At 40.1% G+C, this 22,065-nt stretch overlaps 1 protein-coding gene across 5 annotated transcripts; it reads left to right on the plus strand.

The window, feature by feature from the left end:
- Nucleotides 1-334: 334 nt before the first annotated feature.
- Nucleotides 335-21,646, plus strand: TMEM144 (transmembrane protein 144). 5 transcript variants are annotated; one of them, XM_055796253.1, is made up of 12 exons: nucleotides 335-407; nucleotides 2,634-2,719; nucleotides 3,944-4,140; nucleotides 5,341-5,463; nucleotides 5,852-5,951; nucleotides 6,483-6,563; nucleotides 8,474-8,555; nucleotides 9,687-9,757; nucleotides 10,540-10,658; nucleotides 11,970-12,089; nucleotides 12,557-12,654; nucleotides 13,794-14,637. In XM_055796253.1, the coding sequence occupies exons 3-12, from the start codon at nucleotides 4,002-4,004 to the stop codon at nucleotides 13,977-13,979; spliced, it is 1,119 nt and encodes a 372-aa protein (XP_055652228.1). In that variant the 5' UTR covers nucleotides 335-407; nucleotides 2,634-2,719; nucleotides 3,944-4,001; the 3' UTR covers nucleotides 13,980-14,637. The 5 variants fall into 5 exon arrangements, with proteins under 5 accessions (XP_055652228.1, XP_005232592.1, XP_055652227.1 ...); XM_005232535.3 differs by lacking the exons at nucleotides 335-407; nucleotides 13,794-14,637 and adding exons at nucleotides 14,645-14,698; nucleotides 15,868-21,646 and having other exon boundaries at nucleotides 888-2,719; XM_055796252.1 differs by lacking the exon at nucleotides 335-407 and adding an exon at nucleotides 888-2,342.
- Nucleotides 21,647-22,065: the final 419 nt, after the last annotated feature.

Below are 22,065 nucleotides of genomic sequence, written 5' to 3' on the forward strand. Positions count from 1 at the left end.
CACGGCGCTGGATTTGGAATGCCCCTGGGCAGCAGCAGCGCGGCAGCACACGGGTGTGCCTCCACCGGAGCCGCGGCGCCGCCCCACCAGCGGCCGCCTAAGCCCGCGGAGGGCAAAGCGCTTTCGCAGGCCCTGCGCGCCTGAACGTACGGGTTCGCCCCGCGCTGCGCCCCGCCGGGCGGGCACCCGCCGCCACGGGGGCTGCCGGCCGCGGGGGACGGGCGAGCGGAGCAGCCCCGGGCCCGCCCCGGCCTCCGCCTGCTCAGCCCCGCCCCGCGCCGGGATGGGGAAGCGGATGGGGAGGAGGCGGGACGGGGCGAGGGGAAGCGGATGGGGAGGAGGCGGAACGGGGTGAGGGGCTGCGCAGGCCCGGGCGGGAGGCCGGAGCGGCGGGGGAGGCCGGAGCGGTAGCGCGGCGGGGCTGGGGTGGCGGGAGCGCGGCGAAGGCTCGGGCCGCACGGAGGGCCCCGCCGGCTGAGGGAGCGGGGAGCGGAGCGCCGTCAGAGGCGCCGCGGCGGCCACCGGGGTCAGGGCGGTGCCCGGCTGGAGGGGCTTCCTCAGCTCCTCCCGGGGCGCGTTGCCGAGCGGTTGTGCCGCCCCGCGGTCCCAGGGCCGGGCCTGCCCCGCCGCCTGGTGGCCCTGCCTCACGGGAGCCCGGCCGCCGTGGAGCCCCTGGGCGCAGCGTGCGCCGGTGCCGGGGCCCCGCAGCGCCTGTGCGTTGCGCTCTCCGAGCTGCTGCCCGAACTGCGGCGTTCGCTTGAGGGAGCGTCTTAGGGACGCAAAGAAGCGTTTCTTGAGCAGCTGGTCAGGGGCCGTGGTGTCCCCTGAGGACATCGCTCAGAGCCGCCTCGGGTCTGATCGGAGCCTCCTAAAACCAGGATGGGCATAGCCACCCTTGATGGCAAATAGGCGATAGGAGAAACGCATATGTCAGTGTGGCACACCACCTTTAAAAATACCTGTTCTGTCGGACCTGCCCTGAGGTGAAAGCTTGTGATGCCCTCGGGCAGGCTGCTCGGTTGCACGGCTGCCTGGTCAAACCAGAGGGTAGCAGTATGTTAGTGTTGCATTCAGGGAGCATCATCATTTGTTGTGTCTGTACAGAGGAAGAAAATGGCGGCACATCTCTGAGGAAACTGTGAAAATACAGAGTGCAACCTTCCAGCAAAGTGAACCAGTGAAGTCAGTAGGATAAGGGCAGTGTGTGGCAACAAAATTCCATTATATTTCCTCTGCAGCTTGGAAACCCCAAGTGCCCTTCATTAAGGGCTACTGGGTGAGAAAAAACCCTTCAGTAACAGCAACTATTCCATTTGTCTCTGCTTGAGTTTCAGATACAACCACTATATTCTAGTATCTTAGCAGCTTCAACAAGCGCGTCTGGTTTGGCATCTAGTAGCTATAAGTCTTTGAAGGCACGTATGCTGCAAGCACATCTGGCAGTAACATGGGATTGCAGATAAGAAAAGAGGCTTTTACTGAACTCTCTGAAGCTCTCTGGTGTGCAAAGCGGGTGCAGGCGTGCCGGTTCATTATTTGCGCTTGACCTTCAATCAATTGTACAAGAAGGGACCTCTGGAGGTCATCTAGTCAACTCTGCTTAAAGCAGTGCTATCATTGAAGTTAGAGCAAGTTGCTCCAGGCCTTGTCCGGTTGAGCTTTCTCTTAAAGGCTTGAAAATGGAGTTGAAAGTTGGGTCTGAAATTTAGCCAGATGTGGAGCTAAATGGCCCAACAAATTTTAAGCAGTCTGAATGAAACAATGCTCTTTCTTCATTAACTGGAAGTTGTGTTTCTGCTTTTGGTGTCATGATTCTGGTTCTCCAATTGCGCAAGACTTCAATGTGCACAGTGTAGAGATTCTTGGATTATAAAAAGCAAGCAGAAAAGTATATTGCCCCACAGCACACGGATTTCTCTTAGTAGATACAAAACCAAAATATTTTTGAAGTAACATTTCTCTGTACGTTAACGGAATAAAAAAGGCTGGTTTTTTGATTTAAAAGGTTCTTAGTATTTAACCAGCATAATGACTTAGTGATTTAAAGGCTAAAGTGCTGAGTCCCGCATTCATGGAGGTACAGTGTAATCAGCTTTATTGCTATGTCCTTAGCAGGATGAAGTTCCTGTGCAAAACCCAGCTCTTGTGCCTTACTTACCCACTAAATGAATTAAATGCCTTCACTCCATGAGTCAAGGTTGATGGAGTGAAGATTGCTGATCTAGGCCTTTATCTGTGTTAATCCATTCTTGTGGTGTCACAGTGTTCCATAGCCTGTGAAGTCAGTCTTTGAAGAAACCCTAGCATTGTTATTTGCACTGCTCAGTGTCTACAGGTCCCAGGTGAGACATACTTCATTGGAAGAGTCTTAAATAGAGTGAAAACTTCCAGGAGAAGCTAGTCCTTTAAGTAGGCAAGAGAGATGAAGAGTGAAAAAGATAAATGGAAACACCCAGGTGCCATTGTACCTTCATGATGTGGCTTCTAAATGTCATCTCTGTTTTCATTAAGTACTCAAATTTAACATATGCTGAGGATTTCAAGATTTTAAAGGGGAAAATTGTAGAACCTAAGTGGTCATATTAGTTGTGGGATTGAACTTTTCACCTGCTAATGCAAATAATTAATTTCAGCCAGTACTGGTGGCCCTGCTGAAGCTGTAGATAAAAGCACCACCTCAGCAGATGCAGTTCTCAGTGTCCTGAGGACTCCAGAGAAGGTAAGGCTGCCGGGTAAAATAAGATGAAAGCATGTGCAGTTGCTGATTTCTTCCTTTTTAATAGAGTGTAGTCACAGCACCCCTTACAAGAATTGGCAGAATTTCCACCATGCTATTTCAGCTTTTTTCCTCCAGGCAGTAGCTAGTCCACCGCCACTGGTGGATGTTGAACTGCATAAGGAAGTAATTTGATTCAGTATAAATAGCATTACTATGACAACAGAATTGGATGCGTAACTTTATATATGTATATATATGCCCCTTTATACTGACAGCATATTAGGTATCCCGTTGCCATTTGAAGTTAAATTTCCAAATGCTTTTCTTACATGTAGTCTTTTAAGTGTGGTATGCAATGATCATGTTACTGTAGTTGTCCTCGGAGCTACCTCTTCTGTCCATGAAGTTCTGTCCATGAACCTCTTCTATGAAGTCTTAATTCATATTGAAAGTGTATATGTGGTACTTCTGTTGAGTGTAACCTCAAGATGAATCTCCCACTTTAAAAAACCAAAAGGGAGGAGGGGAAGGGATAATTTAAATTTAATAACTACTACTTTAGATATGGATACAATAAATTTAAAAAGGTATTTGCTTTCTTATTATAGTTATGTGGAATGAATGAAGAAACTTTGAGAGGCAGCTTCTCCCTTTGTTCCCCACAGAAAATACGAAGCTTTATGGACATTTCGTATTAGCTGGAGCAATTCCTGTGATTACTTTATGATCCTACATTGATCTCACTGTGGCATCCATAGAATCTCTGTGCCTGTTTCTGACTTCTAGGCAGTGGGGCTGCAAACTGCTGTAGCTTCTTCTGCCACTTCAGATTTTGCCTAACCACTGCTTTTTCTACACACCCCAGTGTGATTTGGCTACTGGAATAAAGAATATCCTGACAGGGCATCACCCTAAAGCATCAGGGCTTCCCGTAGGCCTCACAGATTCAAATCCTCAAAACCTTGTAGTGCATCTCTGCATTCACGTTGCATGTTTTCTAACATGCTTTTCTGTGAAGCAGATTATGGAACAAAAAATTGTCTTTTTTTTTTTTTGGTGCATCTGTTCTTAAGTTACTTCATTCACAATGACAGCGTTTCATGGGATTCTACAGTATGCTTTGCAGACCGTTCCAGGATTTAAGAAATGGATAAGTAGGGTCCTTTATGTTTCAGATTTCTGAATTTAATACTCCATGTGTTTAATTCCACCTTCTGATTTCAGAATCTGTAAGGACCTGCAGCAAAACAACTCCACAAAAAGAGGCATCTTCAGAGCAAAGATGAACATCGGGAAAGCTTACAATACCTTTAACATGAGCAATGGAACAGATCTAGCTATTGGCTTTACCTCTTCCACAGTAGCTATCCTTCTATTTGGGACAAACTTTGTGCCTATTAAGAAGTTTAATACTGGTGATGGTAAACTTTTTTTTTTTTTTTTGTTGGCTTTGGTATATTTCCTAATGGGAATAGTATTTTTACCAGCAAATATGAGAGTTTCTATTGCTAGAGTTACAAATATCATCACAGCCTTAATCCATAAAACGTGTTTTAATTTTCTTTGCTATTGTTAGGGTATAAAGCAGTAATGTATTGGTTCAGGATGTGGCAAATCTTTAGAAGAGCCTTTTTTATGTGGTGGTGTGCATTTTAACAGTGATGTTGTATGTTTCATGAGCATTTTGCAATGGAGAGTGAAATGTCCTTTCTCCTACCCTTGTGGGGATTCTTAAATACACAGTGGTTTTAATACTGTAAAAGTTGTTGGACTTTAGAGTATTGCCTTTCAGTTGTGGACCTAACATAAAAACAACCAAAAACTGAGATTGTAATACTTTTATCTGGTGACTTACTAAAAGGAAGCAATCACTTCTATTTCCTGCTTGGAATTTTATCATTTTACAGTACTAGGTTCATGTTGTATTTGCATGTTTATAGGAAGCATAGACAATTACCAGATTCCTGAATGAATAAATCTGCCATTATGTTTTGGCAGGAATGGTATCTGCATTACAGGCTGGATATAACCTCTCTCTGCTTTGTGCCAAATATGGTCCTAACAAGACAAGGCTAGACTTCAAAGTGAAAGTCTTAGCTCACCTGGCATGCAGTTAACAGGTCTGCCTTGTTGATCCTTTAGATAATCTACAAAGGTAGAAGAGATCTGTCCGAAGTTTTTGTCATCCTCAGTGTCCTGGGTTAGTGGAACAGCCTGAGCCCTGAGCTTTGAAGGAGTTTTGTCCTGTGCAGTCATCTGTGTTATCTGTTGCTAGGGTGGTGGGAGAAGTTTGCAGTAACTGAATAGCCTCTTTGTCAGAAGCCTATCAAGATTTTTGTATGTTTGAGATTCAGGGCCTGTGTAAACTTTGTCCAGCAAAGCGTCTTTTGCAGCTGCATAAAAAGAATGCATGGTAAGGAAAAGACTGACAGAATTATAATACCCCACCCTAAAATGCATCTTTAAAATATATCGTAACACAGTTCCCAGAAATTCACAAAGGAGGTGGCCACCTTTTGATTTTTTTCTGTACTGTTTTATCTAAAATATAATATTGTTAAGAGATTCACACGTGCAGTATTCTACAAGTTCTCTGTTATGTGCATTTGATTTTTCCGTAGGTATGTTCTTCCAATGGATTCTCTGTGCCTCCATATGGATAGTTTCTTTGGTGGTCAATTTAATCCAGAATTGCCCCCGGTTTTGGCCTCTGGCTATGGTTGGGGGTTTTGTGTGGGCTACAGGTAAGGATAAAGAGATTCTATTCCTTAAAATGCAAAGTAATCCTAACTCTTCATAAAAAAGAAGCAGTGATAAAAACTTTTCTGTATATAAAGTAGTAGTTATTTGACTTTTTGAAGTCTCAGTATTAACAGAGCTGTACCCTTACAGCAAATAGCATTTTATTATGCTTATCTTACAAGCAGCAAATTCACACCAAAAATAACTATTAAAATGGAACTGAGGAAAAGTCCACGTTTAATGTTTGGAAGTTTTTAAAACACTATCTCCTACCACCTAAGAGTTGCCTGAATTTCTTTGCCTTCTGAACAGTCACAGAATCTAAAGCTAAATATGCAAGATCACAGTCAAGCTTTTAAATTGATTTTAATTTTGTTTTTTGTATTTCAGGCAATGTCACAGTTGTCCCTGTTGTTAAGACTATTGGCTTAGCTCTTGGTCTTTTGATATGGGCTTCTTTTAATTTGCTGACAGGTTGGGCAAGTTCAAGGTGAGTATGTTTAAGTCATACATAATTAACGTTGCTAATTTTTCATTAATAACTGCAATAAAAACACTTATCACTAATAAAGAGTATTTATCATAGAAATGAGTTCTTTTTCCCTTTCAGTGGAAAGTACTCAGGTTAATTATTTTATCTTCTAGTGTTTCCTTTGTTTCAATAGGAAGAGGAATGCCCAATGACGTTCATTAACAAAATTGAGTGAATAAATAATGTCCCTGTTAATGTAAAACTAGTACACTGCATTTTTTCTTCTACAGCCTGGGCTGATAAGATAAATTAACTTCAATTTTTAAATACCCAGATTAAAAAAAAAAATCAGTGTAAATTAAATTAGTTTAAAGATTAATTTTGTAAAGTAAACATAGCTTTTTTAAGTCATCTGAAGCGCTGATCCAATATTGCAAATATAAACTCAAGCAGAATTATTTACATGAGTAAAGTCTTCCAAGACTGGGTTATAATCTAACTACTTGTATGCAGTCAGTGCAACTAAGTGAAACTGGTTAAATTTTCCAGGTTTGGCTGGTTTGGAATTGACCCAGAAGAGGTATCCAGACCAATCTTAAATTATATTGGAGCTGGACTTTCACTCTTAAGGTAAAAAAATATTCTTAAAATAGATTTCTGTAATGTAAAATATAAATATAATAACCACAGGGACAATATAACTAAAGGGTAAATGTATTGAAGTATTTTTTGCAGATTGATTTACTGCACAGTTCATGAGCTATCCATACATACCTGGTCAGTGTTGTATGTCAGAATAGAAACATACATGATATGCAGTACAGAGGTGAAATGGGTATTCATAATTGCAGAAATGTGTTTTTATGCTGATAGGCATGGCCAAGGCAGAACAGTGATGCACGGATTGTCTCTAGCTAGGTTGTTCAAGTGGCTCACTTCCCCAGGTTTGTGAGAGAGGAAGAACTGTCTAGAAGAATCTTGGTGAGAAAACGTCTGATTTCTGATCTGTCGGGGTACAAATCCTTCCCCTTAACTGCAGATCCCTTCCCAGATCCTTCAGGGTCCATGAAAAGCCAGACGCTTTGCATTATCTCTAGTCCTTAATAGCTCCCTGTCTTGTAACTTAAGCCACACTTACAACATCGCCCAACAGTGGTGCCCTTTGGGATCTTTGGAAGGGCTTCTACTCTTATTTTTTTGTTTATGATTTGTACAAGTGCACATTTTGGTCCAAACACAGGAAAGAGGGTCTTTGTTACATAGCAGTGTTCTTGCTTTCCAGCTGGGTGGCCAGGAAGGTCTTTCTAGGAACGTAACACTGGCCCTAAATCCTAGGGGCAGTAGGCTTGCCATAAGCGTGCTAAGCAGCCAATGCACTTTAATGCCTTTAGAAAAAGAAGGGCATTAAGAACATGGAGATGGTGGAGCCATTCTTGATTGCTGTGGAAGAGCCACTGCCTTAGATTCACGAATTTGGATTGCAGTCTTCCTCTTTCCTAAGAGTCCACAGCTTTTTACCCATTACCATTAGGTGTAGCAGATGATTTTGTATGGTACCCAGAAAATGGTAGCAGTACTGCTGTTTTTGCCTTGTTGAATTCATTCAACTCACCACCTGCTTCCTGCCTCTTTCTGAGATATTACGGACAAGTGATTAACAGAGAAGATGGTTGTGACAGAATATGTTTTCCTGGCAAGCTGCACAAAGCCTGTGTATGTTGCTCTGCAGTGCTCAGAAGCATGCATTTCATTTTAGCCTCCTGTGTGGAACCGGTATATGTTTGTCTAGTCCCTCTGGAGGAAGCTGACATCGTTTCATATCTATCCTTATTCCTTCAGTAGGAGATGAGTCATTCTTTAAATGGAGACATTCTGTTTACAATTATGAGAAGGAATCTCTAAATCATTAAAATAGCTCTCATAAAAATATAAAAACAGATCCTGCCAGTTGTGGTTGCACATACTTACCTGATTTCCTGGGGCTGGGGCACAAGTAGTTACGTTTACCCTTTCTTCTCCATTTTCTTCACTTCGTGCACTGGAGCACCACTGAGCCATACTCCTTCGACATATGCTTGACCCCCTGTAGGAGCAGCATTCCCTCACTCACATATGATAGAAGACTGAAAATGAACTTAGTTTCTTGAGCACAGAGCCAATTCTGTGCAGGTTTAAGCTTTTCCATATAGAATTTTCGTGCAGAGTTCCATCGTGTGTGTGGTTTAGCACAAAAGGGCACTGTTAACTAAAGCAGCTGTTGTTAACATGTGGTTGTAACTGCACACTATAAAATGGAGACATTTCAATCCCATTACATAGAGGAGAGATCTATAAAGTAATACAAAGACTAATTTATATACTTCCACTTAAGTTGTTTAAGACTGTTAAAAGCAATTGCATTTTAAAAATACATTGAAGTGACTCTAGGGCAATAATGAAAACAAAGTAATACGCCTACAAATATGTTTGGTCTCTGGACACTAAATGTTATGTCCTTGTGAGCTGACGTGATATTTATTGGTCTATTTTTCTCTTCTGAGTGCTGTCATATTTCTTTTTATAAAAACTGAAGTCCAGACTTCTTCAGCTTCATTAGAAAGCACACCTTTACTGAGAGAAAGTGTAAGTACTCTACAGTTGTTGTTTTACAGCAGCGAAAGTACATACCCATTTGAAAACAAGAAAGTTGCTTAATGTTAATCAGATTTTCTAGGATTTATGGTGGAATACAACCAATGCAAATGTATGTAGTTTTATGTATTTAATTTAGGGATCTTGCATATCCAGTTGAATGTGAGCAACAGAAAAGCTTTTCCCTTAGTAGTCCTTTTTCGTTATGGCAGAGGTTATATGAAAGATAAAATGTATTACTTTGCTACCAGAGAAGAGGAAGCAATTTTAATTAAACTGTAAAATTAGGAAGGTGCTTAGATGAAAGACAGCGGCGTGTGATTCTCATCCACCAGATTTTTGCCACATTACAGAGCCAGGAGATTGTCAAGAATTGCTGATTCTCAGCATCAGCTGTGACACAGGTTGGAGGCCAACAAGGGTTGCTAGATTGGCTGTTGCTCCTTTGGGAGCCCAAAGTACAGAACAAAAGCTGGAGAGCAGTAGGCTGCTAGTACTATTGTACCTTACTCTTGTAGGTCGGTGCTCAGTTGCTACCTGAACAGAGAGTTTCTGTCTGTGCTCCATGTTCATAAGAGGTGCAGTCTACCAGACCAAATCACAGAAGACAATCTGATTGCAGGATTAGAATAAAGGGATGTTGCAATTTCTTTATGCTATGGGCAAGTGTGGTTATTTCCGTGTTTGCAAATAGTCCTAGTATTCTGATAGTAACACCAGAGCTATCAACGAAAGAAAAAACTACATCATAAATAAATTCTGTAGATGAAATCATTTTACATTTGAGGAAGGACAAGTTCTGAAAGTCAGATCTACCTTCATGCGGATAAAAAAAAAATGGCTAGCAAGTGCTCGATTATGTAGTAAACCCAAAGTCCATAACCAAACTCATAGTTGTAAACTTTGAGGTTCAGAGATCCAATTATCAGTTTATTTTATTTAAAAAAATAAAAATTCTTCTTTCTTCAGAGTATTTCTTTAAATTCCTTTTGTTTCTCTTTCCATTTTCACTTTGTTTTCTTAGAGCAAAATGTTCTGTTTAATACAGTGTTTGACGTTTGGTGGTTTTTTTTTTTAATCAAACTAAACTAAACTTGTGTGAAAACTCCTTGGTTTTTGCAGTCTATTAATGTTTCTGAAGATGCATCTGACTCATGGGTGGACAGATTTTCTCCAGCAAAAAAGAGGCTGATGTAAGTTATTAACAGTTCTTTTACTGGTACAGGCCAAGTAGCCAGAGAAAGTAGTTGATGAGCACAGCATAAGAGCAGAATTTGTGTCCTGTGGTTTTCCTAGCACAGCCATGCACTAATAAATAACAGTTTTTAAAGTACTAGTGTAGTGTGCGTATCTATACATACATAGCTGCACAGATAATTATTTAATTTGCACTGTTGAGTGTGCTTTATCTTGCCAGTTAAGTACTAGTTAATACTACGAAAGAACAACATTTGGCAAAGTAAGTAGCAATAGGAGCTAAGTTATTACAGAGCTGGTTTTTATCACCTGGTTGATTAGCACTCCAGCATAGAAGGAGCCTGTGCTAGTAACGTACTTCCAGGTGTGGCTTCCAAGTGAATACATCTGGAGAAGGCACTGTAGTATGGTAAGGAAATAGCAGAAGTGCTCCAAGGTGGAAGCAGCAGCTAGTGAGGGGCTGATGTGAGGAGTGGAGGCAGCCAAGAACACAATGATCTGGAGGTGGAGGAGGGGACTAAAAAGACAACAAACCTGGTTGTTTATAATAGTTACAAAGAATAAGTAGACTGCAACAGTGAAGCTGAGGGATGGAGCATTTTAATTATTTTGTTTGTTTTCTCCTAGCTCTGCTTTTAAGAAAACCTAATTAGTTGATTTCTTTTGTTTTCGTATGATTCATAGTCTTAACTGCTGTATTGGATTTGCTTGTGTGGATTTTCTACTTCCGTAATTAACGCTAGGCTATTTTCTCTGATTTTTTTTTCACTTTTTAAAGAGGATGTAGTCTGGCTGTAGTAGCTGGAATACTCTATGGTTCCAGTTTTGTACCAGTGCTTTACATCAAGGACCATGGAAGAAGAAACGAAACTGTGTACACAGGAGCAAGTCAATTTGGTAAAGGCTAATAGATCACTTCTACTTGATTTCATTTATATTGTGTTCTCCTGCTTTTGTAAAGGCATAGAGTGCAATTCTTGATGTGCCTGAAAATATGTTGTGACAGCTTACCAGTTCTGCATTACATGTCGCCGTAATCATAGTAGTAGCACTCCTTTTTTCTCAGAGGTGAATTACACCATTAAAAGAACAGTGAGAAACAGCCCAGAGGATACCATAATAACTCGTAGCTATGTTTCAGAAGGCGTTAGATACTAGCACTCTCAAAACACAAAATTTGTATGCCTGGAACATGAGGTAAACAAGGGCAAGGCTGCCAGTTGCCCAATTGGTACACTGATAGAGGAAGAGCTTGATCAAAACTGATGATCAGAAGAGATATATAACAACATAAGTAATTAAAACCTTGTAGGGTTTTGAAATGGAAACCTTTTGATGTAAGTCTAATTGGCAATTTCAAACAATTTCCCCAGAAATATTTTCCTTGAGGTTTAGTGTATAGTCTGTCAGGTCTTAAGAGCAATGTATTGCTGAGACCGCATAATGTTCTCATTAAGAAATTGTTTGTTGTCATCACATACGATTTGTCTTGAATACTGCAACTTACGTATTCCCCAGCTAGACAAAACAGATGTTATCGTCACTGTAGCTGCCTTTCCTCTTGGGAATTTACAGCTCCAAGGAGATAGAGATCACCTTGCTACCTGCTTCTGCTTTGCCAAGTCGGAAATACTTTTTTTAGCACAAATGAAGTCCATAAGGGATTTATTATTGTTAATGATTATAGTGGTCAAAATTGTGATACATTATTAAAGATTTTTTAAAAAGGATAAAACTGTGCTGTGTTTAGCTTATACGATACGTGGAGTTGTCTTGCCCTTAAATGTACAGAAAACAAACAAGGCTATGCAGGAACACAGGTGTAGATGGTCAGGACAGGATGTAATTATGTAAAATCCCCACCCTAGTTTTGTAGCCTCATCTGAGGATTTTCTTAAGGTTTTAATAAACCAATTCAGTAGTTTGACTATTACTAAGGTTCCAAAAATAACAACTGGCAGAAATGCCTAAAAGCCCATAAAAAAATGTTAGGGTCAACGCAGCAATTAATTCATGTTTAATGTATGTGTGATTGACCAATTCCATCCAGTCAGACTAGCCGCTGTCTTCATCACAATTGAATGTGAGTTGTTAGCAGTAGCACCTTACGTGGTTTTTTTCTTATGCAAATGCTGTCAGTGAAATAAAGTTAGTTAAAATTAATAACTGATGTTTTAGGCTGATATAATTTTGTCATTTCTCTTTCAGATTTAGATTATGTTTTTGCACACTTCAGTGGAATATTTCTTACAAGTACCATTTACTTTTTGATCTACTGCGCAGTCAGGAAAAATAGACCTAATGTTTATCCTCAAGCCATATTGCCAGGTATGACTTTTATTAAAATTAGCAATTAATTTCAGTTATTCTGACCATTTTGCAATAATTAGTTCAAGCTGTATGTGTTTGAATTGTAATTCACCTTTCACTTTTTGGTCTCTTTTGAAAGATCACTCCTATTAGGTTAATTAATTAAGGTTAAGAAACAGTGATAAATTTTGTTCTAATCTGAAGCTAGAACAAAATGACATTGCATACAGCAGGTTTTCAAAATTTCATTCTGCCAGAGTGGAGAGTGCATTGCCCAGAAAATTGTGAACTTTAATTTGCTACTTCAGTTGTACTAGCCAATTTTATCGCTTGACCTTTGGTTTAGATTATCAGAGCCAGCTTGTTAAAGTGGTTAGCATACTAAAATACATACAGTTTCTGTATTGTGCTACAAATATAAATGTTCCACAAATTGCTGTCTATACCTTACTGTGCATGTTGATGATTGGGATCTGTTTTTTTAGGGTTTGTTTCTGGTGTGCTTTGGGCAATAGCCAATTGCTGTTGGTTCATAGCCAATCACTATCTCGGCGCTGTGGTCAGCTTTCCGATAATTACTGCAGTAAGTATATAAAAAATAAAATCTCTGACTAGAATTAAGTGAAGGTTTTTGGTTTTTTCCCTCCTGTTTGTGGAATTAAGTTGAAATTATGACATGTCTAAAGCATTTGAATCAAGAGTATACATTGCCTTTTCTGCTTGTCTGTGCTAGGCTTTGGTTTTCTAGGAGGATATGTGGCAGTGACAGGCACCATCTTGGCAATGCCAAGCTTAAAACCCCAGAAGAATTGAAAGTGTGAGTCCTGAGGCTATGTAAAAGTCAAAGCTTTGTAGTCAGAACTATATCAATATTGAGTAGTAAACTGAAGTGATTAAAAGAAACATTTTATGCTTTCGGCCCAGCAAGTACATTTTGTTCTGGATGTTCTTATTTGTGACTTTTATCGTCTAGCAGTCATTTTGGTTGTCAGGTATATTTCCTGTTTACAGTTCTTGAACAAACAGAAAAGATTAGGTATTGCTGAAAAAATGTTCTTATGCAAATGAGGGGAAAATAGGTTGGCCCATTTTGTCTGGTTTATTCCTAGTTATGATACCATAACCTTTAAAGCACCGTTTATTTCCAGAAGCTGCATAAATTCCATTACTATGTAAAAATAAAACTTTGCCTTTACTCTCTTCCCAATCTGCTAGATGGTGATGCAAAAGCGGATAACTTCTGACAAATGAAATTTCTTAAGTATCAAAACCAAAGTTTTGCTGAACAGCTGTATTTTTAGAAGCAAACTAATGAAACAACATTAATAGGGATTAAGCTTTGCCTCAAGATGCAGTAAATCAGAATAAACTCTGCAGTGTGCAATGAAAAAAAGACAGGCTTGGGATCATTCTAATTATAAATTGGAAGGATTAATGGAAAGCAGCTTTAGTAACTTAGTTATCAGTATGCCTAAAGGGCAAGGATGTAAAGTCATGAAATGAAAAACGTAAGGACAGCACAGATGAGAAACTGCCGGTCTGGACCACAGGTTCAGAACTGCTGCTTTATTTCATCCCAAAGTAAATTTCAGACAGCTGTTCATCACATTCCTTTTAGAATTTGTTTAATTTCTAAAATACATTCCTCTCACAGTGTACATTATCTAAAAAGTGAAATAACACCTTAGCTATTATTCAAATAATAGTTGGTAATTTCACTAGGAAACAGCACCCACAGGTGTGAGGCAGTTTCCTGCTGGCCTGAATCTGTGTCCTGTCAGCTGTACAGAAGATGGAGAGAAGACGATCACTGTCCAAACATCTGTTTCTGGGAACAGCTCTAATGGGAAGCATTTACAGAGCCAGTTTTTGCTTCATTTTCAGCTAATACTTTTTCATCAGTCGTGAAAATTCAGATCACTGCTCCCACAGGGGAAAAACAATATTACTAAGAGTGCCTGGAAATTGTCGTTGTGTATCACTGTCTGCTGTTAGCTAGGAAATCTGTACAGCAGCATCGGAGATAACCAGTATTTTCCTGACCTGGCTGGCTGGCTTTGTGCTTTGTCCAGATGCCTGCTATACAGGAAATGCATGTATGTTCCAGTCTTTTGATACCGTACTGAGCGATAAAATCAAACTCTGTCCAACTAGTTAGTCATGCCAATAAAGGAAACGTTGGAAATATCCATGGTAGCTGCTAATAAACCTGAATAGTCCTCTGAAATGTGGTAACGTCATGGACTGTACTTTGGACTGAAGTAAGGCGTATTATTTGGAGCCTACTACAAGAATGTGTAACAGCCAGCACAGACTCCAAAGTGCAATTTAAAAAGAAATTGTGCCTCTGAAAAAAAGAAGTCTCTTGCCTCTTTAGCCATTCTTGAATATTTTTACTGTGTCTTACTTTATAAAGATTTCAGTGATGTTTTTGCCATGAGTGCTGTAATTATGTGGAATGGAAAGGCCTAAATTTGTTATCTGGACAAAATTCAACCACCTTGAGAACAGTAGTGAGAAGGCAGTACATTTTAATGAAGAGCTGTAATGTACAAATGAATCTTATCCTTTAGGGTCCTGGCCTTGTTGCTGCAATGTGGGGAGTCCTTGTATTTAAAGAAATCAAGGTAATCTTATTAGGTCTCTTACCTGATCTCTTCTGCTTGCCTCTAGCTGTAGGGACAGCATGAGTCGGTGTACAGCTGTATCTCTGTTTCTCTTCCTTATCTCTGTTTCTCTTCCTTACAAGTATTGCACTGTGAAGCCGAAAGTCGTATCATACAATGCTAAGTTTTCCACGAAAGATGAAGAACTGTGAACAATTTTTACAGGAATGAAGATTTGAGTTCCGTAACTGTATGAGCAGCAGTAGGAGTAAAGGAAGACTGTAGCAGGGCCAGGAGGATGTCAGGCACAGCCCTAGAGCAGCCTTTATTCGAGATAGTTCTTTCAGTGTGGGCAGGGGAATGAACAGTTGTCCTAATAATCACATGGACAAGTAGACTAGACTTTTAGGGTCAGGTTCACCAAAGGACCAAAAAATGAGGTGGAGGTTAGTTGGCCTTGTCGGCTACTATAATGTGGAGATCCTAAGCTCATACATACGGCAGTGATTGCCTAGAACAGGCTAATTTACTCTACTGGATATTAACATATATGGCAGAAATTAATTTTTTAAGTAGAATTTGAAGCATTAAACACTAGCAGCTTAATCCTCGGGTTCACTTAGCTAATCTGTCCAGGATCCATAGTTACCTAATTTGCCATTAGACATATTCTTTCCTAATGTTTCTGGTAACTGTGTAAAATGTGTTAGGCACATTTCTGGATCAGGAACTAGAAGTTCTCTCTTTCCCCCACTGCAGATCAATGTTTCGCCAGACTAAAGACCAACATGTTCATTATCCAAGTCATTGTCACTCACCAAGTCTTTTATCCTTCTCATACATTTTAGAAGTCTATGCATAAGTGCTTACTGCTTAAAAATAATCTGAAAACAGGCAAAGGCCTTTAAAAATACTCTTTGAAAAATTGCTGAATTAGTTCTGTAAATATTTTCATAAGTGTATGGTGCCATAGATTATCTGTATTAAACTCTTTTGAGCAGCAAATACATTACAAACTTTATATAAAAGAAAATGGTATAAAGTTTACCATTTCATGTTAATGGATTTATTCATTTTGTCATAAAATGAAACCCTAGTTCTTTTATTTTAACTTTTTATTTTCTTTTGGTGAAGTGATATCTATTATGACAACATGATACTTCTCTTTTTCTCTCCCACTGCCTATCCAGGGACTGAAAAACTACATTTTACTTTCAGTAGCATTTTGCATCATTTTGGCTGGATCACTCTCCACAGCTTTTTCTAAAGCTTGAAAGGATCTTCTGGACCAGTAGATGGTGCTACTGTTTAATATAAATAGAAAGACAATATTGGTATATCGCAATATATAATAACTTTCAAAACGTATGTCCAGTGTTTACCCTGATTTGCTTCAGACAAGTGGAAAATAAAACTTTTGCTAAATGTTCCTATTTGGCGTGAAAGAATCTGGAAATGATTGTTTCTGCATGTCTTGGAACACTAAAAATATCAAAGGATTTTATTAAAGCTAAATGATTTTACAGTTAATTTTTTTTCTGGTTCAGGTACTAAACTTCATGTCATCATAAATTGCAGTTCACTGTGGTAATGGTGAATAAAGGGATTTTAATTATTGGGCTGTAATACTGTATGTATTTGCAAGCTGATTTGTTTTACTATAATGTTCTGTCTTAGTGACTTGATTATAAAATGTCTTGTAAAAACTCTTATGGAACTGATACACGTGCAGACGTGAAACATTTTTAATTTAGAAGCATTATTCTTTAAAGCCATCAGTTTACATAAAAACACTGTCTTCCAATCACTTCAAATTTTGAAGGAAATAGGGGGGAGAAAAAAAGGTGCTGAAAATAAATTACTTGTGTTTGCTGCTGAACTGTTTAGTTGCAAGAATATTATGTAGAAATCGGTAAAGGATGCAAATAGTTGGGGAATATTGTTTGGCTTTTTTGTTTTGGTTGCAAGTAAACATTACATTTCTGCACTGCAACATGAGCTAAGTATGTGATTCAGTTTGTTTCCAAATAACTTTGAGCTTTTTCTGAATACTTAATTTTCTATGTAGCATATTCAAATCTTAAAAATTATGTATGTCAGTATTTATTACAGTGAAGCATCATGCTAAACTACCCAATCATTGTTCTGCCCAAAGCAAAAGGTTATGTATGTAGATGTAAATTGCTCCTGACAGTTGTTGTCTAACTTGTTTCTTTAAAAAAATAAACAAAAGAAGTAGTTTTCACAATATTTTTAGGCAAACTAACCAGATTCTAACTACCTGTCCTGCTAGAAGCCCTGATATCTAAAGGAAATTCCCCTTGAGGAATGTTACGACCACACTAACGTGGAGAACTTTTTATTTTCTTACTGATGGCAGCTAACCTTTATGTATTGAAAGCAAGTTGTCTGAACCTCCCCTTAGTCTTTTCTTCAGTATGTTGGACAACCCTGGCTCCTGCAGTCTTCCCTTGTTTGTAACGCGCTCATCATTTTTCTTGCTCTTTCCTGACCTCTCACTAAGTAGACTAGATCTCTGTAGAAAAACTGGACGTGGCAGTCAGCCTACAGTCTGAGAAAAACCAAGAGAAGCAGCAGTAAATATTTTTTTTTTTTCATCCAATTTGCAAAGCCTGTTTGTGATTACACATCGTTGTATGACACTTTTTGCCATCACGGCTTGATAATTGTTAATGTGCTCAGACTGCAATCATAATTTCTCCTTTTTTTCCTTCCACCCTTTTTTGTCTCCTGTTTATCAGATTTGATCGTAGAACTGTTACTTAGCCTGCTTTTTCCCATCCTGTGTTGTTGTTTCCTACCCAAGTGTCAGAACTTGGTGTCTGACAGGGTTTTTTTCCCCCTTAAGGCATTTTGTTAATTGTGCTTTGTATGTCAGCCCCATCCTCCAACAAATTGGGAACATTTTCCAGCCAGATGTCATCTGCAAATTTAATAAACATGCTCTCTAATTATTGTCAATAATTTATGAAAATGCAGCATGCTACTAGCCTTTACTTACTTTTTGGAATCTAATTGAACACTTTTCACTCTGACAGGGAACAATTGACTGTTCTGGAGTACAATTTCCCTCTGTCTTATGGTGGGTTTATTTAGACTGCATGCTCCCAGCTTTTATTTAATGTCTGATAGAGTTGTTAAAGATACATGATGTGCACCACCCTAATACCTGATACCCAGTATCCAGGTCGGGCACAATTGCTTCTTGACAGATCCTTGCCCGTTAATCACCTAGCCATTGTTCTGTTAACAAGGAAGAGTTTGTTCACATGTTTTTGAAATAACTTGAATTCAGTTGGACATGTCTAGTTTCCCTAGATCAGTTTCCCTTCTTAAAGATCACAAGAACTTCTATATTCCTGGAATATACGCCATGCTGGAAATTTTCTGATAAACAAAGAATATTTTTTTTTCCACACAGTTACTGAGAAAAACACTAGCCTTGTAACTCACTATTTTGCTAAAATAATTATAACTCAATACAGTGGTTTTAAAGACTGTGTGATTACAGCACCAGTCCACTTTGATGTACCAATGCAATTGCTCAGGGAAGATCATCTGTTTAGTTTACTACTACCTGCAGGTCACCTTCCACATTTGGTTGAAGCCTGCAAGGACAGTCTACGCTAGTCAATGAGGTATGCTCTTCACTAGTTTATTTTAAGCAAAATACTAATGCCACAGTCTGGAAAAATGCTTGGAAAATGTTCAGCCAGAATTCTCGGGGTGCAGACCCCTGACTGTGTGAGCTGGGGGTGAGCTAGCCTGTGCACGCTGCCAGTGCCAGGGTGGAGCTAGCTTTAAGGAGTGTGTAAAATACACTTTGTACAACAGGTCTCTCAGGCCCCAGAGCACCTCCAAAGGAGAATAGGAGCAAGAAGAAACAAAGGTCAGAGAACCAGGAGATACAAGAGTGCATGGCATGATTAAGAGCTGAACTAAGCATCAGAAAACCGACAGAGCCTTTTCTAGCAGAGCAAAACTCTGGGAAGAAAAAGAAAGAGAGGAGCAGATGAAGCTGTGTGGAGATGTTTGGAGGTTCAGTGTGTCACAGCTGAAGCAGGGTCTGATGGTGTCTCCCAGTTGTCTTCCACAGCTGGGCAAGCCACAGTACTCGCTGAAGGGTCAGTGCCGAGGGGCTGTCGTGCAATTGCTGGTGTGCCTGCACCTGCTCTGCTTGGCACCTGCACCCCATCTGTGCGAGGAACCAAGCGGGGTTGCCCAAGCCCGGCCACTGGATCCTACTTTATCCTTAACCCTGGGCAGTGGTTCCCATCCTGCACGACAGGGAGTGCCACAGGCCATGGCGGCGGCTGCGGTACCTCGAGGCTCTGCTCAGCGCTGTGAGTATCCTGAGTGAACGTCTTGGGTGTTTCAGATTTTTGGTCCGTAACTTACAGTGACAGGACAAGCTGGCTGCCAGGGCTGTAGTGGGAACGTCACGAAGGTTAGCAAGCAGTAGAACAACTCGTCCTGGCAGTGCCTGGTTTTCCTTGCCTCAGTTCAGATTCTGCTTTGCTCGTTGCATTTGTAATTGTTGTGGGTTACGGTGAATCTGAAAATGTTCTATGGCAATGGACCTGCTCCATCCATCCCCCATCAGAGGACTGGCCGTGTCTCATGCTGGTTGTGCAAAAAAAGTTAAGCTGACTGTCCCTTGGCAGTGCATTTAGGTTTAGGTTTTGGTGTTGGGTGTAAACTGTTACCATATGCTTCAGCTTGCTGTATGAGGGATGCTCTTATGTTAATGTCTGGATGTGATCCCAGGGCGCAGCTGAATCGGGGCAGGAGCATCTTCACATTCCCTGGTTTCTGTCCAAGGGCATTTGCTTTCTGAAACAAGCCGAGAAGCTGAACTGCTGACCCTAGCGATTGCCACGCAGTCGTATGCAGCTTGGTGCAGTTCTCCAGTCTATGTTGAAATGCTATCAGATGTGCAAACTTAATTGCTGACTGCTAGGGCGTTAATTAAAACTCTTGCTTGTGAAGGCTCAAGTATGACCTTTATTAAATGCTTTCTTAGCAGCTATCCTGGTGGGTTTGTCCTGCCAACAGCAAAAAAAAAAGCAAACCACCCCACCTCTTGCAACTCTTTTCTGTGAAAAATCCCTTGCAGTAATTAATCAGGATTTATGGTTTAAATACTTATTTATTCCAAAATACTTTCTTATGATGTTCACTTGGAATATATTGGATAAATATTCCAATCATTTCTGAGATTGTCTTGTTCCTGAAGTTTTCGAGTTTGAAGTAACACTGGCACTTCTTTCGTGTTAAAATGCTGGATTAACAGATATCTGTTTATAGAGCTATTTATACAAAACAGTCTGGCAGCAACTCAGTTTAATAAAATTCTGCAGCTAATATAAATTATCATGGCTGTGTTTATATCAGCATGTTTTTATATCTGTGTAAGAACTGACCCAGAATATTTCTCTTCTTTTTTTTTTTTTTAGGTGATGGTGGTAATTTTTCTTTTTTCATACATAACTGAACAAAAAACCAAAAGTAGGACCAAGGTAGAAGATTCACATTTCTTGGAGAAAACTATGCTTTCAAATATTTGTGCCTGTTTAATAACTTTGAAGAGTATATTTCAGCTTGCTTTACGAATTTGTCTCTGGTAATGCTTGGAGGCAAACTAGCCTTTAAAACATAGGTAGTCTGGGATTTTCCAAGTCAGATTTTTGTGCAGTGCTGGGAACCAGGGAATTCAGTCTTTTTTAGATTTTCCTTACCTGTTTATTCCTTTCCCTATGTTTATTATCAATTAATTTTCTGAGACTTGCTGCCCTTCTTCCAGATTTACGTTCCTTCATAGTATTAGTAAAAATAATTATCTGGAAAAATAAATTGAACACATTAATTCCTATGGCTTCAAATGAAAACAGTGAAAACTGGCATTGTTTTTATCCCTATATACGTTTTTATGTGTTGTCTATAATTTTCTTTCTGAACCAATATTCATGGTTGGTTAAATGTTAGTTCAACAGTCTGACCTGATCCTTGAGCTTCCTTGCATCTGGTGTGAAAAGAAAATGACAGCCAAGATGATGCATGCTATCGCTTAGTGTCTTTTTATTTTTATTTTGACCTTGCTTTCAAATAGAAGACTGAAGTTTAATACCATATTCCATAATTACTGAATGACTAATGGATTCCACCTTCATTTAGCTATATAGTGACTGCGGAGCATTGTATTTTAGCTGGTACAGCTGAAGTGATGGTTCATGCTTTTTTCATGCTTATCACAAAACATTTCTTAAAAATCTAAAATTTATTTTCTCTTGAAACACCAGACAGTTGCTGTGCCTCTTACTGCACCAAGGGGCCTGTTTGAGAGCCTGAGAGAGGAAACAAGGCTCAGAGACAACGGGACCTGCGTTAGTCCTGCTGGTGTCAGGGCTCCAGGCACTGTGACACCACCCTGCGTTTTCAGATTGTGTAACTAACTACTGATGACCTTGGGGTTTGGTACTTATATAGCAACCTATACATTAGTAATGAAATCAATTAAAGTTGGAGATACATTAGTTATTTCCCACGCCCTTGCATTTTTCATGCTGTGGATCTTCTGAAAACACGTCCTGTAGAACTGGGAGGCAAACCACCCAGCTGCCAGGGCCAAAGCAGGGAAGGGGAGGGGAGGGAGAGGGTCTTCTCACTGGTTAATGAAACGGGAGGAGTGGCGGCAGTAATGGTTCTGAGCCCTTTGCTTTGATAGATTAGATATATATGTATATATAGAGAGAGATTGCTATATATAGATACAAAATACTGTCTCTCACTGAGCCCGTAGGCAAGCCTGTTGTTGCTTATTTATTTATTTAATTATTTTATATTTATTATTTATTTTTATATATCTATTATTTATTTTTATATATTTATTATTATTTATTGTTGCTGTTCATGGACCAGAGAAAATATTACAGCCTCTACCTGATGAGTCACGTTTTGGTTTTGTTGTTTGTGGATGGAGCCTGGGGAGAGGAGGGCTCGCTCAGGCGCTGCCGAGTGATTGCTGCCCCCACCGAAGTGACACGTCTGAGCTTCGACCCTAGCCCCGAAGAGCCCCAGGAATGCGAAGGGCACAGGCTCTTCCCACATCCAGCTCGGGAGAAGGGCTGATCCGGTACTTAACTGGATAGTAGTATTCCCCATCAAGCAACGCTTTGACTCTGCAGTTCAGTTTCCAGTTGGTTTTGGATGCTGTGGAAAGGTTGGAACTTGTATAAAACCACATCGTGGCTTGTGTTCCCAGAAGCGTGCTGTGCCCCCCAGTTCAAGGCAACTGGTGGACACTGTTGGCGGGTTGTGAGTCCTCTGGCAGCGCGTGCAGGGAGCGTGCGTAACGTCGGCTTCCGTCC

Source organism: Falco peregrinus, chromosome 2, assembly GCF_023634155.1.
Source record: "Falco peregrinus isolate bFalPer1 chromosome 2, bFalPer1.pri, whole genome shotgun sequence".
In the NCBI taxonomy this organism is placed as follows: domain Eukaryota; kingdom Metazoa; phylum Chordata; class Aves; order Falconiformes; family Falconidae; genus Falco; species Falco peregrinus.

Excerpts from the sequence above, each read along its gene's own strand:
- TMEM144 (XM_055796253.1), top strand. The coding sequence starts at position 4,002 with ATGAACATCGGGAAAGCTTACAATACCTTTAACATGAGCAATGGAACA. Across the intron at positions 5,464-5,851 it reads GGGTTTTGTGTGGGCTACAG|GCAATGTCACAGTTGTCCCT; the intron begins GTAAGGATAAAG and ends TTTGTATTTCAG. Across the intron at positions 10,659-11,969 it reads CACAGGAGCAAGTCAATTTG|ATTTAGATTATGTTTTTGCA; the intron begins GTAAAGGCTAAT and ends TTTCTCTTTCAG.